This window comes from Ascaphus truei, chromosome 4, assembly GCF_040206685.1.
Source record: "Ascaphus truei isolate aAscTru1 chromosome 4, aAscTru1.hap1, whole genome shotgun sequence".
Taxonomy (NCBI): Eukaryota; Metazoa; Chordata; class Amphibia; order Anura; family Ascaphidae; genus Ascaphus; species Ascaphus truei.
Window position 1 is genome coordinate 60,027,397 of NC_134486.1, and position 19,477 is coordinate 60,046,873.

General features: G+C 42.7%; 1 protein-coding gene across 8 annotated transcripts in view; it reads left to right on the top strand.

Moving 5' to 3' along the window:
- The window catches only part of FOXN2 (forkhead box N2), a 59,704-nt gene that overhangs the window by 34,426 nt on the left and 5,801 nt on the right, over positions 1 to 19,477 (top strand). For 7 of the 8 annotated variants that reach the window (XM_075595832.1, XM_075595829.1, XM_075595830.1 and 4 more), the window contains 4 exons: positions 13,795 to 13,919; positions 14,636 to 14,697; positions 16,533 to 16,601; positions 19,141 to 19,188. In XM_075595832.1, the coding sequence (XP_075451947.1) occupies positions 13,795 to 13,919; positions 14,636 to 14,697; positions 16,533 to 16,601; positions 19,141 to 19,188 (304 nt within the window). The remainder of the gene's footprint in view (positions 1 to 13,794; positions 13,920 to 14,635; positions 14,698 to 16,532; positions 16,602 to 19,140; positions 19,189 to 19,477) is intronic. The other variant, XM_075595835.1, reaches the window with a different exon arrangement.

Sequence of the window (19,477 nt, forward strand, 5' to 3'; positions counted from 1 at the left end):
ATATTTTCTCTTTAGTATTAGAAAAATCCAAAAACGAACACTATACAGGCATACCCGTTTTACATACACTCGCTTTACGTACACTCACTAGTACGTACATTTTTTTTTGTTGCACCTTACCCCCTGTGTACGTACGCGTGCTTCGCGAGTACGGACACCAGGGGGCGGCGTGCACACCTCAACACTCCTGCAACCTCCTTCATGCTCGATCTTCCTGTTCCCTCTGCCCTCCCATCTGTCTCCGTTCCCCCTCCGATCTGTCTTCGTTCCCCCTCCTATCTGTCTCTGTTCCTCCGGCACCCAAGCTCCATAAATCAGCAGCTTAACCAGCAATTCCGCCCGCACTTACTGCAGCCCGTGATTCTGCTTCATCCCCCCTCCTCCCTCCTCAGAGCTCGCTCCTGTATGCTGCAAAACTTTGCATGTAATGTGAACTACGAGCAACAGTGAGGGGGAGGTGAAGATCGTCTGCTGCAATCTGTGTGTGTGTGTGTGTGTCTGTGTGTGTGTGTCTGAGTGACTGTGTGTGTGTGTGTGTGTGTGTCTGAGTGACTGTGTGTGTGTGTGTGTGTGTGTGTGTGTGTGTGTGTGTGTGTGTGTGTGTGTGTGTGTGTGTGTGTGTGTGTGTGTGTGTGTGACTGTGTGTGACTGTGTGTGTCTGAGTGACTGTGTGTGACTGTGTGTGACTGTGTGTGACTGTGTGTGACTGTGTGTGACTGAGTGACTGTGTGTGACTGAGTGAGAGAGACTGAGTGAGTGAGTGAGAGAGAGACTGAGTGAGTGAGTGAGAGAGAGACTGAGTGAGTGAGTGAGAGAGAGACTGAGTGAGTGAGAGAGAGACTGAGTGAGTGAGAGAGAGACTGAGTGAGTGAGTGAGAGAGAGACTGAGTGAGTGAGTGAGAGAGAGACTGAGTGAGTGAGTGAGAGAGAGACTGAGTGAGTGAGTGAGAGAGAGACTGAGTGAGTGAGAGAGACTGAGTGAGAGAGAGACTGAGTGAGTGAGAGACTGAGTGAGTGAGAGAGACTGAGTGAGAGAGAGAGAGACTGAGTGAGTGAGAGACTGAGTGAGTGAGTGAGAGACTGAGTGAGTGAGAGAGAGACTGAGTGAGAGAGAGACTGAGTGAGTGAGAGAGAGACTGAGTGAGTGAGAGAGAGACTGAGTGAGTGAGAGAGAGACTGAGTGAGTGAGAGAGAGACTGAGTGAGTGAGAGAGAGAGACTGAGTGAGTGAGAGAGACTGAGTGAGTGTGAGAGAGAGAGACTGAGTGAGTGAGTGAGAGAGAGACTGAGTGAGTGAGTGAGAGAGACGTGAGAGAGAGAGAGAGAGAGAGAGAGAGACTGAGTGAGACTGAGTGAGAGAGAGAGAGACTGAGTGAGAGAGAGAGAGAGACTGAGTGAGTGAGAGAGTCTGAGTGAGACAGAGAGAGAGACTGCGAGAAGGAGCGCGTGACTGCGAGAAGGAGAGTTGCTATACAGTACTGACCCGCGTGCGCGCCTCTCACCTATTTGCTTGCTCCCATTCATTTTATTTGAATAAAGCCTACTGTATTTATTTTGGTTACAAATGCCTTATTTACATCAGTTATGCATGTATATGAGGCTTGCAGTACAGTGCATGCATCGTAAAGTGGAAAAAAAGTAGTGCTTCACTTTAAGTACATTTTCACTTTACATACATGCTCCGGTCCCATTGCGTATGTTAAAGCGGGGTATGCCTGTAGAACACTCTATACAAACAAGCACTCTTGTATGAGTCTCTTGATTGTGCTTCTTATGCTCTTGATTTTAAAGTCCTAATCTACTATAAGACTTTTGCTATGTACACAATGTTCTTCGAGGCAGTCCCACTCAGTAGGATGCTCTGTGCAGTGATCCATGTTTTGGGATTAGATCACACTCAATGTAAAACTTTTTTATGGCTTTTATTTCTTTTGAAAAATGTATTGGATTTTTATTTTCATTTGGTCGGGTGGTGGTGGTCTATTTTTATCTGAAATCTCTGCTTTATTGGATTGGCTAATAGTGGCAGAATTGTTGGCTTACATAATTACAAAAGTAGTATGAATTAACAACGTGTCTATAAATAAAATAGTTTACAAACGTAAAAGATATATATTTCCTTTATATTTACATTGTTGTATGTGCTTCTCTGAGTATTTCATTACCATATCTCAAATGTGACTCGATAAATAACACAAGCTATAATCTTTACCAGGAATGGAAAAATATTAGGCTCTTGCAGTTTGTCATTGCTTCTGTGCTCCTTGCAGTGCAGACTGGCCGGTCACCACCGCACCGCTAGCATGACTGAAAAGCATTATTGGGTGCTGATGCTGGCCGCAGCAGAAGCTGACAGGTCAGTCTACACTGCGCCACTTACTCTGGCTGGGGAGCAAAGGGGAAGCCCTCTGGCACTGTGCAGCTTACTTGTGGCTCTCAGGGGAGGAGTTTGAGTGTCTCATTAGTACACCCTGACAGTCGCTGAGGGGGAGGTGAGGATGTAGAGTGCTGTGACAACCCCTACCTACCAAACTCTGGCGCCAAAAAAAAAAACCTGTGTGCACACCTACACATGTACTAGACATGTTCCCAGTGGTATGTATGTATGTATGTATGTATGTATGTATGTATGTATGTACAAAAAGCAACAAGTACTAAAAAATATACCCTTCATTACGTAATAATACTCAAAAAACAGGGCATTACTGGCCAATAATGCCCTGGCTGGGTTAATTACTATTATAGGCTAAATGTAGGCTTTCTTTTTTTTGTTTTACATTTTTCATAAAGATACACTATTTGTAGTCATTGATTTTTATCAGCATGAGTGTCTGTTCTTTTGCTTTAACTGCAAGTTTATTAAAAGTAAATTGTACATTCTACCTGAATTGACTGTATAACCCTGTTATTTTAATGTAGCCATGTATTTTTTTTTTTTTAAATAACTCTGTGCCCAGGACATACATTGAGCGTTACCTCTCGTTTTCAAGTATTACTTCCTGGTAAAACATGTTATAAATAAATAATACACACAGCCCCCTCTTCTATCTATCCATCCAAACACACTTTGCAGTCCCCACTACACCACACTGCAGTTCTCCTCCTCCTGCCAAAAATTCCAGGCCATTACTGATTGGTTAAAATTCCGGGCATTATCCAATTGATTTCAATAATGCCCGGAATTTTAACAGCTTTAGCCTATAATGATAAATAGGCAAAAAATGTAAACACGTGACATATCTATATCATAGAATATTATATTGCAATTGTAGATAAAATATAAAGTGCAAGAAAAAAAGGGTTGATTTAAAAAAAAAATGTGAAAATAGTCCTTTTTGTGAGTCCTCCCTCATAGGGTTAAATGTTCAGTGATGGAAACAATAGAGTACAGGTGATGATAGCAGTGGTAGTTCCGCAGCTTCAGTAAAAGGATGAACCACATCTGAAATGGAAGAGTGCGTACCACATAGCGTACATCTAAGTAAAATGTATTCATACAAAAAATAAAAATCGTCGAGATAGGCGTGCCCACACAAGGATAATGTTGGTAAGCGCTTATAGAGCTTATCTCATGGTGGAATGATAAGTGCATCTAATTGTAAATAGATCAACCACATCAGTAGGCAGTCGCCTATATTGTTCCTGCAGCAGATGAATCGTTCCTGTGTGCTCACAACAATCCAGAATTGGTGCAGGGGCCAGAGGGAGATGGTATTTCTTCCCACGAGGTGAAGACCAGCTAAAACTTCCACCACTTACACAAATTCTAGCGTGATGTCACATGCAAAAGGGGCAGTCCTGATGATGGTTCATCATGGGTCATGTGACTTCCTCAGTAGTGTGAGTGTATACAGTCCTTAAGTAGTGACTGCTAACCAATTACATCAGTATAAGATAATTTGTAGCAAGTACAGATGATCAAAAGGGTAAATCAACCAATCAGAACTAATAGAAACCAACATGACGGTTTCTATGCTACATTAAATACTAGATGGCAGACTAATGTGGTGGTGTTCATTGTTAAGGTGGGGTGAGACATGATAACCAGAAACATATATTGACCATGTTGTTATAATACAGAAATAGTTTTAAGTGAATTTGTCTGGTGATCTTATTTGGTGCTATGCATACAGTCAGAAATGCAAATGCACTTCAATAATAGATGACACTAACAAATTCTATGACCAAGGAGGCGCGAGCTTCCCCCCCCCCCCCCCTCTCCTATGAACCCTCTACATAAAGACATACAAATAACAAGAGGACACATATATGGAGGTAAAAGGCCGCGGCTTATTTATTAACACCAATGGGGATAGCGTACCACCTGTCCGCGCCAGAATGCTCAGAGCTGTGCAACGCAAAGGGGGCACCCGGAAGTACGTCCCGGTGACCTGCCCCCTCGCTTCAAAACCCCCCGATAACCAGCCCCGAGCCACTTCTGGGGGACAAGCACCTACCCCCCCCCCAACTGCCGCCACCAACGGGCCTGTTTAACCCCCTTAAATCAGACCCGTACCGCCATACCCCTTATGACCTCTTCCAAACCTTCCTGTAACTCATTATTAAACATGTCCACCCCGACATCCGACAACTGTACCCCATCTTCCCTAAACCATCCACCCAATTTAAAACTAAACTGCGGGTGACGAATGACCCAACCCCCACATTGAACCACGAAATTCCCCACCATCCTGTTTAACCTCTTCCTCGTCTTGTTAACTCTCCCCGGGATACGCGCACCTTTCCAAACCAACCTGCATATTATCTCGGACCAAACTAATTGCACCCCTGGCCAAAACGTTAACATGCGCGCCAAATCTTGCTTAATCTGCTGAAATAAATCAATCGACCGCAATTTTGCCACATCATTACCCCCAACATGAATAATGATGATATCCGGTGCCCTCCTACCCCTGGCCCTAGAAATTAACAGCGGAAAAAGCCGTCCCCACCGCATCCCTCTCATCCCCCACCACGTTACCTCCACCTGCTCCATACTCAACCCTAAATTCTTTCCGTAGGGGCGCGAATTCGCCCTCTTCCCCGCCCAGTGTACCATTGAATCTCCCACGATCCAAATTACCACGAAATCTGAGGAGGCAAAAACATGGTGGGAAAAAAGAAAAACAACGGCAAAGTGTTTAATCTAGCGCAACATTCTCCCCTACCAAATCCGGCCTGATGTATGTCCGGTAACTGTCTGACTTCCAGCGCCCAATCCTCCGTATCTTTGCTACCGCGAGCCCAACGCGTGCTGCTTCCGACGCTGCCCCAATGCGAAAAGAATGCGTTCCATACTGCCCCCTTCTAACCCTTGCTGCTTGAGACACATCCGAAAGACCCGCAAATATTGAAACCTTGACAATGCCCCCCCGTTCTGGTGCACTAACAGTGGACCCCCTTGTTCTGGCCTAATGGCCAAATAATCGTCCAACGCTTTTGCTGGGCACACCACACTTCCAGGCAAGCCCTTCAACAAGATCCACGCTCCCTTTCCTTTCTGATCCGTTTTAGACCTCCGTACCAGCAACCTCACCAAACCTTCTCCTAAACTTACGTCAGCCCGCTGCAAGCCACCCCCTCCTTTCTTGGATACACAAACCAATTCACCTGCTCGCAGAGCTGCAAAAAATGCTATGATGAATGTGACCTTAAAAAGTACTGCCTCAAAACTGGAAGAGCATACCACGTCTGTGGCCCGCAACAAACCTTCCAAAATTACCGGCGTCACTGGTCTTCTGCCATCCCTGCTAGTTATCCCTTTAACCATGCCTGCTAGCACCTTCCTTACCACAAAACACTTGGACACATCAACCCTACCATTCAGCCTAAGGAAGAACGATATACCCGCCATCTTTCTCCCTTTGGATCCACCAGCTAAACCCTTTTCCCTCAAACTCATCATGTGACCCAGCAAAATGTCTACCTCCGAGATCTTTTCTCCAGCCAACCTTTCTGCCTCCCGAAATTCTCGCCAAGCAGCCACATAAGCACCCCACGTACCCGGGGCGAGAGACGCCTTGATTAAATCAATCACACCTCCGTTACCAGATCCCACAAGACTGCTGGGCACCGTTCGCCCTGGGTCTCCGCCCCCGGTGCCAACCTCCGAAACAGCTCCATCTGCAAACGTGATAATGCATCAGCAATGTTGTTCTCCACCCCAGGAACATGCCTAGCCTTGAAACCTATATTAAGCTGTAAACACCGTAACACAAAATGCCTCAACAGAACCAACACTGGTGGGGACCGTGAACCAAAATTATTCACAGCCTCCACCACACCCAAGTTGTCGGACCAAAACGTCACCTCCCTGTTAGCAAACTTGTCCCCCCAAAGATGTACAGCCACTAGTAAAGGGAAAAGTTCCAAAAATGTCAGATTCCTGATAAGCTGAGTCCCTCGCCAATGCTCTGGCCATTCCTCCGCACACCAAGCTCCATTAAAATATGCACCAAACCCTACTGACCCAGCCGCATCCGTAAATAGCTGCAGCTCATCGTTCCGCGCTGGACGCCCCCTCCACAACGTCCTTCCGTTGTAACTCTGTAAGAATTCTTACCACACCGCCAAATCCTTCCGAATATCTGTTGTGACCCGAATGAAATGGTTGGGACGCCTTACCCCCACTGTAGCTGCTGACAAGCGCCTGGAAAACACCCTTCCCACAGGCATAATGCGAACTGCAAACACCAAATGGCCCATCAAAACCTGAAACTGACTTAATGAGGCCTTCCTAAGAAGCATGAAATCCTTTATCATACACTCCAAAACAACTAACTTCTCAGGAGGTAACCTATATTCCCTGTTCACTGAATCAATTACTATGCCCAGAAAACTGAGAGTGGTCGTGGGTGCCACTGTTTTTTCATTCGCCAAAGGAACCCCAAATTCGCGCGCCTTGGCTGAAAAATGAAAAAGCCACCTTGCGCACAAATCAGACCCCTGCGGACCAACGAAAAGGAAATCATCCAAATAATGTATGATCCCTGCTGCCTGCACCCTTTTGCGGACCACCCACTCCAAAAATGTGCTGAATGTTTCAAAATAAAAACAAGACAATGCACAACCCATAGGTAAACAAAGGTCAACAAAATAACGCCCTTCCAACATACAGCCCAATAAATGAAAACAATCTGGATGTACCGGCAAGAGTCTGAAAGCTGACTTAACGTCTGCCTTCGCCATCAATGCCCCCTGCCCCATCCTTCCCACCAAAGCCGCCGCTTGATCAAAAGTGGCGTAGCTTACGGAGCATAAGTCCCTATCTATCCCATCATTAACTGACGACCCATTCGGGTAAGACAGATGTTGAATTAACCTGAAAGCCCCCGCCTCCTTTTTCGGAACCACTCCCAATGGTGACACCCTAAGATTTTTCAGGGGCGGGGAAAGGAAAGGACCCGCCATTCTGCCCAACTCAATCTCTTTATCAATTTTTTCTTTTGCCACATCCCCATTCAACCTGACCGTCTTCAAATTCCTCTCGCCCCCCGATCCCTCCTGATACTCAAAGGGGATCCTGAATCTTTCCTTAAACCCCTCTCGTAATAAGCTAGCTGCCCGTCTATTGGGGTATTTTTCCAGCCAAGGCGCCATTGCCTCTGCTGAAACTGGCGTTCCCGCCTTCCTGAACAGCCTGCTGTCCTGCTCCCTTGAAACCCTTACTATCTTTCTTAAAGCACTTTGATTTGGGATGCTGACCCCCGCACCCAGTGCAAGTATGTTAGAATCTACAATTCTCAAAATTGCATCTTGACTCGTTGTAACGCCAACATACCCCCGACTGCTTCCCACCTGCACGCCCTCTCCCTGATGTGCGCACCTGAAAATGCTCCCGCCAGACCCCTTTGAGGCTATTTGACCCACGAAAGGACGACCCCCCGTGTTTCTGAAAGGCTTTTCTAATCGTATCCTGAATACTTAAAAAGCGCCGAGCATAAATGCGGATCCTTTTCCCCCGCAACGCCCGCCAAAATCCCAAATGCCTGCGACCAATTACTGAACGTGCGAGGAAAAAGACGCTTTTCCACATCCTCTCCACACCCAAAGACACCTGAGCCAACTCTCCACCAACTGTTCCACGGTTGCTCCCCCCGTCAAGCACTGAATCTGACCTCCCCTGCCGCTCACTTGACTTGCATGCCTCCACTGCTTGCTTAGTGGATAATAACGTTGTCATCGGCAATAAAGCTAACTGAACGCCCTTAACCACCGCACTAATCATTCTTGCCTCAGCATCGCCCGCTAACCCCAACTCCAACACCTGTGGCCCAGGGGAGCTAACAATGCCCGGCAAGGTAACACTCTTATTTCCCAAACAAGCAACTCTTTTTCGCTTACTCTTCGATGCCCCAGCCCCCGGCGGTGTTTTGAACCGCCTGTCGGGACCTGCCCCAAGACTCTTGTCCTCTAAGCCTCTGACAGCAAGCTCAACCCGAGGCCCGGACCGCTTGCGAGCCGTGGACGACGTACCAGCGCCACAAAGCGAGGTCGACCGCGTCCCGGCCGTTCCAGATTTACCTGTAAATGAGGAAGCAAATATTAAACCCCCAATTAAGCTAACCTTCATTCCTGAATAAACTCTTATTTTTTTTTTTATTATTATTATTTTTTTTTTAAAAGGACCAATCCTTTACCTACGTTCTCTTCTAGGCTGGGACCAAACCCCCCAACCTCCCTTTTTTTTTTTTTTTTTTTTTTATTACCAACCATCCTTTTCCAGCCTTCCTTTCACCAGTAACCGGCTATGGCGAGCATGTCGGCCCCCTCCCAAAATCCCCCTCTTTTTTTTTTTTTTTTTTTTTAAGGGAGAAAGGGAACACTTAGCCACCTACTGCTCGCCTCCATCCATGCTCTTGTTTTTTTTTTTTTTTTTAAGGTTGGGACCCATGTCCCACCCCTGTTTTTCCAGGGACCCATGTCCCACCCTTGTTGTTTTTTTTTTTTTTTTTGTTTGTTTTTCCAGGGACCCATGTCCCACTCTTGTTTTTTCCAGGGACCCATGTCCCACCCCTGTTTTTCCAGGGACCCATGTCCCACACCTGTTTTTGTGGGGACCCATGTCCAACACTTGTTTTTGTGGGGACCCATGTCCCACACCTGTTTTTGTGGAGACCCACGAAAACAGTCCCTACAGTTGAAACGCCAAGGAACAAGTGACAGTTGCTTGTTCCTTGGCTCTATTTGAAAAACTAACTGCCCCAACTGCCTTCTCCGATCGCGCACGCGACCAACAGTCTAGCTGGGGGGGGGGGGGGCGCACCCCCCGGTCAATAGCTGTAGCCACCCATGCGGGCTAGGCCAGCTCTATAACAGCCAGTACATGGCTACTGTTGGAGCCCAAGAATTGCTACTAGAAATGTATTAGCCATAATCATAAGATGAAAACAAAGAGGTATTACACAATTCAATTGTATGTATGTTAAAATCTAAAACTCATACACGTAGATGTAATATATCTACCAATAAATAGCTATTAATTGAAAAGCCAGAAAATTGCTGACAATATACCTCATTGATTGGCATAAATATATGCAAAGTTAATTGCTATCGATGTGAAAGGAATACAGCAGTCTAGAGGGATTGGGGGGATGGATATAGAGCCAGTGGAACCACTCAAAAAAGGATGCCAGAGCAGCAAGAGACTCAACTAGGGAGAGCGTATTAGTCAGCCTAGAGGACGTGTCAATGCACCCATTGAAACCTGCAAGAGTGAAAAGTGTATATATCCAATAGGATACTCTCATGCATAGGGTCTTGAATCCATCACCCCCCACAACATAGTGGGGGAAATATGCTTAAGACCTAGAATTTTTAAAAATGTGGGCTCCTTATTGTGATTTAGACTAAAATGTTTGTAAACACTGGGCAGAGACGTGAAAAAAAAGACAGTGCACAACTCTTAGTGTAAAACATAACACCCTTTTTATTTCACAATATAACTTTATTATATGCACGTACAGAAATTCCAATCGTTAAAATAGGGCATGTTTGGGGTACATGTTACCACTGCAGCCTACAGCTCATCACGGGTCAGCAAGCCGCCGCCGTCATTAGGATGCTCTCCAGGTAGGTGAAAACGTCCTGTTGTCCTTGCTCTCCGGTCTCCAGACTTGCTTCCGTGGCTGTATTCTCTGTGGATGTGGCGATGGCTCCCCCAGCAGGGCACTCACAAAGTTGAGATAAGCGTACTAAAACAATGTCCCGCTCTGGGGCTCAATACCCACTAAACGAGCCGTTGTCTTGCAGAGCAGTAACAAACGGAGCCACTGACGCTGGGAATGTGCCGTTTAATCAGTGCGACTGACTGTAAAGTCAATAGGGCTTACCGCAGGCTCCGTTAATACAGTGTAACGGGACAAAGCAATGGTTGCTAAATACACAACTCCTATGCGTTTCGTAGAACGAATCTACTTCATCAGGGATAGGTAACAATACAAATGAAGATGATAGATAGAGATATAGATATATACATTTAAAACCAGAGACAGAACATGAAACACAGACAGAGCTCAGTGCTACAGCCAAAGACACTAATACACGGTACAGTGCCTAAATATAGATATAGATATAGATATAGATATAGATATAGAGAGAGAGAGAGAGAGAGAGATCTTTTGAATAAAATGGTCTTTTAGTTTAACTCTTTGGCCAAAGTGTTGTAAGCCATTGAGCCCCTCCAAGGCAGACCACGTCTCAAGGGTCCTAACACTAAAATAGATTCTTAATAACCTGCACATTACCAGGAAGAATTATTATAAATCAATCTGTCAAAATTAGTTGCATAATTCTAAGTCTGATTGAAGCTCTTATTAACCTGTATAATACCAGGAAAAGCACTCTGTGTTAGATTTATCGCAATCCACATGGACATAATTAAAAGAAAATCCTATTTCAACTATCAGTGAGTAAAGAAGCTGAAATAAGAGAAAGTGTTAGCAACATATTAACACATTAATGGTAACATTGCTTAAACCTAATCGGGGAAAAAAAAAGACAAACTGACTAGAAACTAGCTTTGAAGGATTTGGAGTAAGGGCATAAAGCCAAAGATGAACTAAAAATATAAATTATAAAAAAGGGGTTCAAAAAACAGACAAAATATGAGGTATACATATATTATATAATATATCTATAATACCCATATAATATATGAACAATCAAATTGCAATAAAAACTCATAAAATATTTATTACCAAAAAATGGTAAAAAAAAAAAAAAAAGAAATGAAGGTAATTGTCAACAGGCGATTTGTTACTGGCTGGCAAAAAAAAATCTAGTTAAATTAATATAAGGACCAGATATGCAATTCTTCATTAAGGCCCATGGGGGGAAAGGTTTTCATTTGATATATCCAAAAAGTCTCCTGTTTAGAGAGGGCCTTAGTCCTATCACCCCCTCTCCTATTTGGATGTACAACTTGGACCCCTTTGTACCTCTTTAAAATTCATCATAGTGATTCAAGTTTAAAGTGACGAGGTACACTGTTGATCCATGCCATTTCTTATATTCCTCACATGTTCAAGGATTCCTTGTTTACAAATTGAGTCTGGCAAGAAATGCAATCTTCAATTTGAAATTTCTGCTTAGTGACCGATGAAATAACGTATTTCCTATAACAATGGAGAAGACGGCAGGCCTTACACTTGCCGCAACCAAAATTGCCCACTGATTTGGAAACCAACAAAGTGCCATCCACAGGTTTGACCGTCTTGGATCCTAAGTCACTAGGAGCTTAAACATTTGTTAAGTTCTTGGCTCTCCTATAGATAAAACTCTGTTTTGCATCCAAATGTTGGCTTAAAACTGGATCATTGGTTAATAAATTCCAGTATTTTTTTATTTATTTTTTTAATAATGGTCTGTATTTGATAGCTACCTGAATTATAATTGGTGGCAAAGGGGACCTGAATAATCTCATTCACAGGTACATTAAAATTACTTTTTTATTTATTTATTTTTAGCCTTATTAGTTAATAATGAATACCTATCCATCTCTCCTAACTCTGGTCAGAGCCATGGTTAATAAACTCTGATTATAACCTCTCTGAATAAATTTCTCAAAAAGATAATCAGACTGTGCATTGAAATCTGCCCCCAGACTACAATTCCTCGTGAGTCTCATAAATTGACCCACGGGAATGGTATAAATCCAAGACTTTTTGTGGATACTGGAGGCAAACAATAAGCTATTACTAGCTACCTTCTTATGGAAGGTTCTGGTTATTATTTTGTTGCCTGGTTTGATCTCTAAATGCGAATTTAGAAAATCGATCCCAGAAATATTTGAAGTAAACATAAATTTGAGATTAAAGACGTATTTGAATACTAATAATTATAAAGACTCGAGGGATTCAGAATCGCCTTCCCATATACATAGTATATCTATAAAGCGCCACCACATTACTTTTGCGACGAACGAATCATTAGACCATATATAACTCTGTTCCCAATCACCCATGTAAAGATTCTAGATCACTGAGCAGAGACGCCTGATGACGTTCCTCGTCTGCTCCAAAAATCTCACATTGAGAGGGCGTATAGTCCTCCCAATGTATTGATACCCACAGGGACATGACAACATATACATGTGTGAAGGTTATACAATTAATGTTTGCTTTAACCAGATGACTGGTGCCTTTTGGAGTGAGAATGGAATACATTATCCAAAGTTAATTGGTGACACACTGCAGTAGTTCCTAGAACATTTGGAATTAACTTAGGTAGAAAGAACCAATGACACTGTAGAGTGTTTCAGATGCCTTAGTCTACTGGGTGCTAGAATGTTCTTGATATTAGTAGATTTCCTAAACACTAGGCTGTAGTGCGCAACTCCCCAATTAAATGGGGCGTCACCCTGGAGGATCTTCCAATGTTAAGTATATATTTGATTTCGTACACAAAGGGATGACATTTCGAGATAAACTTAGGAGAACCAAATGAGGGTTTGTGATCTTAAGAGTTCCTAGAATTGGACAACCGAGCAACAGGTTTGGCTTTGGTGAAAGCAAGTGATGTTGCCCTATCCTGAGCTTTGGCTTGAGCTAATGAATCCATGATGAGACTCAAATGTTCCAGCTTGAGGGACTGTTAAGTCTAAATCTGCTTCCACAGAGCAATTTCTCGTTCATCTATTAAATTGACTTCAAGGAATATTACTAAGCCATTTTCTATGATGGCAGCTTCTGGCATGTAGATGCATGTTTAGAAACTTCCTTAAAGTAAACATCAATTTGAATGTTCAAATCCTTGTCTATGAAAAGAGTGAGATCCACAAAACAATTTTAGCCTTATGAATGCAGTAAGTACATTTTAAAAGCCAACAACAATTTTGATTAAAACACAGAAAAATGTTTTCTAAAGTGCTGGGTTCTCTATCCCAAATAAAAATATCGATGAAACGGCCACCGTATACCAGGCCCGCCCCCAGCTCAAGGTTGGCACAGATGGAATTTTGCTTCCAGAGCCCCATGAATAGGTTGGCATAGCTGGGGGTGAACCTAGTACCCATGGCCGTTCCATAGATTTGTAAGTAAAAAAAGACCATTAAATGAAAAATAATTGTGGGCCAGTATTAATCTGATACGATTCAACAGGAATATTAGTTGTATAAAGTGACTATCAGTCTCCAGAAAATACTGAATAATGGCTGTAATACCCTGCATATGCTCAATACGCGTGTAAAGAGCTTGTACATCCAGAGTAGTATATTTTATGAATTTTTTTTTATTCTCCCCCCCCCCCCCCCCCCTTTTCCATAATTGTCTTATTCTTTATCAATTTTGTGTTGTAGGTAAATGGAAAAGGTTCCTTATGGTGTGTTGATCCAGAATATAAACCCAATCTTATACAAGCACTAAAGAAGCAGCCATTTTCTGCAGCACTTGCCCTGTATACCCCTCCTGCCTCACCCCCAAGGTAATACATTTTGTTTTGGTCGCTGGAGTGTCATTCATTAACATGTAGCACTGCTTATGCTATACAAAAGTAAACATGCTCCTTTCTCTCTTTTATGGGGATGGATTGTTTGTAATATCACTGTAGGGTTTTCACTGGAACACGCGACCCAGTGAGCCACACATTTTTATTTAACAATGAAAAACCTTAATCCATTTCTCTGCATGTCTGTCAAAAGCAAACTCTTCCATATTACGTCACCTTTAAAATGTGTTATCAAAGTATTAGTTCTAAATCTAAGAATACAGTTGGAGATAATGGAAAATCAATTAAGTATTTCATTTTACAATTGCCGACGCCCATATCAAATATATTGAGTCAATTTTATGATCATACAACACTTTGCAAAGAATTATAAATATAGATTTTATTTAGCAATGCAGTGTGCAAAGTTGTACAATCATATCCCTGCTACTTAGAGCTTTCAATTCATTATCTTCTGAAGCACAAGATTTGGCCATGGTCACAGAGTTTGCATTGGCACTCAATTCAAAGATGCTTGTATTGACTCTTCCGTTTCTTAAACCGTTAATATTTATTTTTGGTTTGTCAAGCTGAAGAGAGCACAGGTTTTGTGTATTTTTTTGGGAGCCACTAATTGTGCTGGTTGTTGTTTCATAAAGCAGAACTGAAGAGAAACTGAAACTAAATATCTATTTACACTATCTTTCTTTCAGTGCATCTTCACCTCCACATTTTTTAACCTCACTGAAACCGAATCAAGGGCGTGCTGTGAAAGGTATGTGACGTAAGAATCTTTCTGCCGTGTGTGAAAATAGTTAGTCCCTTCCTTCCTGTTATATAATGCAGCTAAGGTAGAATACAGTTAATCAATGATAAAAAAAAATACTGCAATATTTTATATATAGATAGATATATCTATAGATATATCTCTCAAAATAATTAAGACAATCTTTGTATTGGTGAAAACACGTTTGCAAGTAGGGGTACCCACATATGTTTAAAGCAGCAAAACATGCGGACATTTTTTAATCCGTTCTGTAGTATTAAGTGATTTATTTATTTTTTAATTATTCAACTTAGTGCTATTTTGAATGAGTTTTAAAGCATCCGTTAGATTTTTATAGCAGTTCTTAGCCCACCTCCCAAGCAGTGCAAGATCGTTGCAACTTTTGGGATAATTTGTTGCTAATGTCCCTAGCAGTTTGAGCCGTAAACTGTAACAATAGATGATGATGTTACCTTGGTAATATAGCAAAGAGAAATTGGGCACTGCAAATCGATGAGGCTGATGTGGGTTGATAAAATTAATTTATTGGGGCATAATAAGCCAAAGATAAAACGGCACAAGAGTCCCCTGACGCGTTTCTCGCCTCACAGGGCGCTTTCTGGTATATTTGGTAATATAAGGCCGTGATTATAGTCCGCGCAGTGAGAACAAAATGCAGCTGCTCTAGCTGGCCGGCCATAGTGCGCGCGGCAGAATTTTGAGCCGACAATTACGTTTTTTCGCGCGATGGCTGCGTCAGGTGAGCAGTTCAACCAATTAGGGCAAACCGGCATGGTGACGCCTCCATGTAGAGTGCACACATCATTCGGGCGACAGGCGCACGATGCCATGCGCCTGTACTATAAACGATGCCTAAGGCTGCGTCCATCGTGCCCGCGCACTGCGTCACGCTCGCCTGTAGCTAGAACCTTTGGCTGAACCACGCACGTAACCTGGCCGTTGCATGGCAAAATCAAATTTATTTGATTCATCGCGCTCATTGCCTTACGGCATTTGGATGGCGTCGCTCGCGTGGTCACGATAACATGGACACAGGCTAAGAATGCATTGTTACTGCTGAGTTACATCGACTGAAGGATTGATTGAAACTGAAAGTCAGCCATTTTGTTAGGCACATAATCAGCATTTCGATCAGGAGCACCAAACGATTTGCCAGCTTAGGAAAGAATGTAGAATTCTACATTGTCACATGCTTTACATATTAAAATAAAAAAAAAGGGAGGAAGTAGTATTGCTGCTTTTAAGTGATTGTGGCCGATGCTTAACAGACGGAGCCTTACTTGCAGTTCATAGTATGTTTGTGCAGGGTGTATTGGAGTGCAATGTCCATTTGTTCTGCAGTTTTCCTCTACTAGGAAGGATAAGGAATGTAATTAATTCTCATTCTGTCAGAAAATTCTCTGTTTATTGATAAACAGTAATACATAGTATTGTGTGTGCAATGATTTACCCAACACAAAGGGGAGGATTCATTAAGCTTGCGTATTGAGTATCAATCACCTCAATACTTCATTAAATGCCATTCAAGTCAGTGGCAGTTAATGCGGGATCACGGTATTGTAGGTTGGTGAATTCCAGCCATAGTGGTTTTTTTATTTTTTTTCCCTCTCAGGTAGCACTGTAAGCTACGGATTTTTAACTTACTGAGCTTTGTATTTTGTTTTCCAGAATGGCCCATGAAAACGGCACATTTTTTCAAATTATTGTCGAGTCAAAATTGGAAGCATTTTAGAATTACTGTAATATCACTAACTGAAAGGGGAAAAAAGTACTAGAAATAAAACTTGGCATGAAAGCTGTCTTTTTTTTCTTTTCTTTTTTAGATTCTGACATTGATGCTGCCGCTGCAATGATGCTGTTAAACAGTTCTACCAAGCAAGATGCTTTTGATTGTAAGAATAACTTTATTTTATGTGTATATTTGTGTTCCAAATATCCACTTTATGGTAGCAGGAACTGGAACATTTTAAACCTAAGGAATGTCATGCTTAAGTTAAATTATACTTGTATGGATGGTTATTTGCCTATATCCGACATGCAGCGGCGACCAGTTGCATGGATCCCTCCTTACACTACCACTGTAGCTCTTTGACAAGCTTGAAGTTGTGTGCACCAATCGCTCCTGCTTCCTGGCCGATATGAAGCTATTGAATCCACCACTGCTGTGTAGACAGTGACGTCATTACACAGCGTCCCGCGACGGAGCGGCATCGTGGCATGCTGAGGGCACCCCAGCAAGCTGCGTTTCAACCTCTGTGCAGAGGATACACCTGCCGAGGTACAGGAGCAGCTTCATATCGGCCAGGAAGCAGGAGCGATTTCACCGAGCCCCAGTACCAGCTGCAGAACCTGGCTGCATGAAGGGAAATCCCCTTGGGAGTGAAAGACTGACGTCCTGCCCCAGAATCAACTGAGCTGCATCAGCAGAGGGAAGTAAGCACCCGATTCTACAGTTAACAGCTGCCGAGTTGTAAACAGTGTGATACACACTACATGCCTTTTACCAACTTTTTTCATGTACGCAGATATATTACCCCCTTTTTAATTCTATAATATATTGTTGAATTTGCTTCACTATTTGGCGTTGTGCTCTGCGCTGAGACCCTGCATCCTCAATGAGGATGCCTTGAGAGGGGGCTCACGCGAGCGTTCGCAGGCGTGCTGACGAGATGGAGGTTTCAGCCGAGTGCCAAGCTGTTTTTCAGCGTGCTGTCGGCTGAAAACCTCCAATCCCAGCACACACAGCACGACACAGCAGTGTCGACGTCACGGCGCCGTGACGTCGACGTCAGTGCGTCGCGGGCGGTTGGCCCAGCGACGTCACTGCCCCGCCTCCAACCACCTCCCCCCGGCTCCGATCGCGCCCGCTGGCTCGCCTGTATGGGCATGAAATCGCCCAGATTTCAGCAGGCGTGCCTCAGCGTCAGCGCGGTTCGGATCGCCTCACCCCTCTATGGCCCGGGCCTAAGTCTGCTTATACTTGCTATGGATTTCTTAAGTTTATCCATGGATGTTGATGGGATTTATCAAAATAGTGAAAATAGTTTTTTTTTAAAAAATCAATTAAAGTCAAACGTTACACCTGTGTGCACGTGACGTTTATGTATGTGAAAGCGGTTATCACTACAGGATACTAAAAAAATAGCAATAGCTCCCCAAAAACAATCACGCTGCACCTCTACGCTGCCACTACCAAGAATAATTTACGGTCTGGCCCTTGTCCTTGGTTCCCTATTTACTAGAAAAATAAGTAATTCACACAAACCCAAGGTGTCAAAATGAAGTTAATCTGTTGGGTTCAATCAGAGCCCAAAAACGGCACTTATTAAATTATAGATTTAATATTCAAAAAGTGTACGTTGTTTGTTGGCTGAAAAGGAATGTTACCAAAACATACAATATAAAAATGCAGACCATTTCATAAAATAATAAAATTAGACCCGAATATAGTACGTTACCACCTATTACACTCCCAAGAGGAAGAGGTGAGATTTGAAATATGAGAATTACTGTGTTTGGTATAACACCCCCTCTGAATTCTTGTTTTGTTACTCAAATGCATTGTTTTTATTCTCAAAATTTTGCCCCTGTGACCAGGACAGGCCAATCTTTTGGGGATGGGTCTTATCTCTCACTCCTCTTTCGTGACAAGGCTGAGAGCGTGACTTTAAACTTAAATGAATCGGAGTTGAAAACACCCTACAAATCTCACCCTATAACCACTAGAATAATACTACCTTTGTTGCATTTATATGATTTTGCCAAAGGCGTACTGTAGATATCACTTTTGCTACAGAAACTTCTACTTTTGAAAGGGGGAGCAAATATCTGTGCCACGCAATGTTTCCTGTTGTTAAAATTCTGTATTTCTGCTAGTCACAAATCATTATTTATCCCTGGGAATTACACAAGATTTTAATTAGCATACATTTTTTTTAATCTGTAAGGAAATGGAGAGGGCCATTTCTGTCACCTGTCGGCTAACCAGAACAGTCTCAGGAATTTCTACAATGTCTTTCAAGATACAAAGTCAAATCGCTGGTACATCTGTACCCTTTCACCAGTCACTAAAATTACAAACTTAGTTATTTTCATTGTTCTTTTAGCCCATTAATGTAAAGATAATGTTGACCCAGGTAACCTCAGAGAAAACTAGGTATCTTTAATATGAAAACCAACACCTTTGTTGTTGTGTTAACAATAAAACTGAATAGGTTAAAGGCATTAATGTGACAAAGTAATAACCAAACACATTTTCTGGAGGGGCAGGATACTGTAGTCTTAAGTTCTCTAGTCACGAGGGACTTGTACAGTATTTATGCAGCCATTATCAAGGCTAAGCTTGAGCTCGTACGGGTGCTCCAAGTGTGCTGTATATTTTAAGTTTTAAAGCATTATTGGCCACTCTGATATAATTTATCTTCTATTAAGGTGTTTGCTGTAATATCAGAGAAAATGTGAAGTTGGAAGTAATTGATGGTGAGTTTAGATCACTGCTTTTTGGCTACTTTAATGTTACATTTTGAAACGTGTTATACAGCTGTTCGATGGCTGTAAAAGATCCCTATGTATGCATTGAACCATCTCCTGTTTGCTACTATTACAGTGGTTTTCCACAGAACACAACTTAATATTTCAAATATGTCTCTTACAGCAAAATAACACAAGTTAAATATAAGCACTTGTATTCCCCACTTCAATGAGTTTAAGAGCACCGAGAAGAAATAGAACTTTAAATCTGCCAGGTTTTTGTTTTCTGTGTGCCATT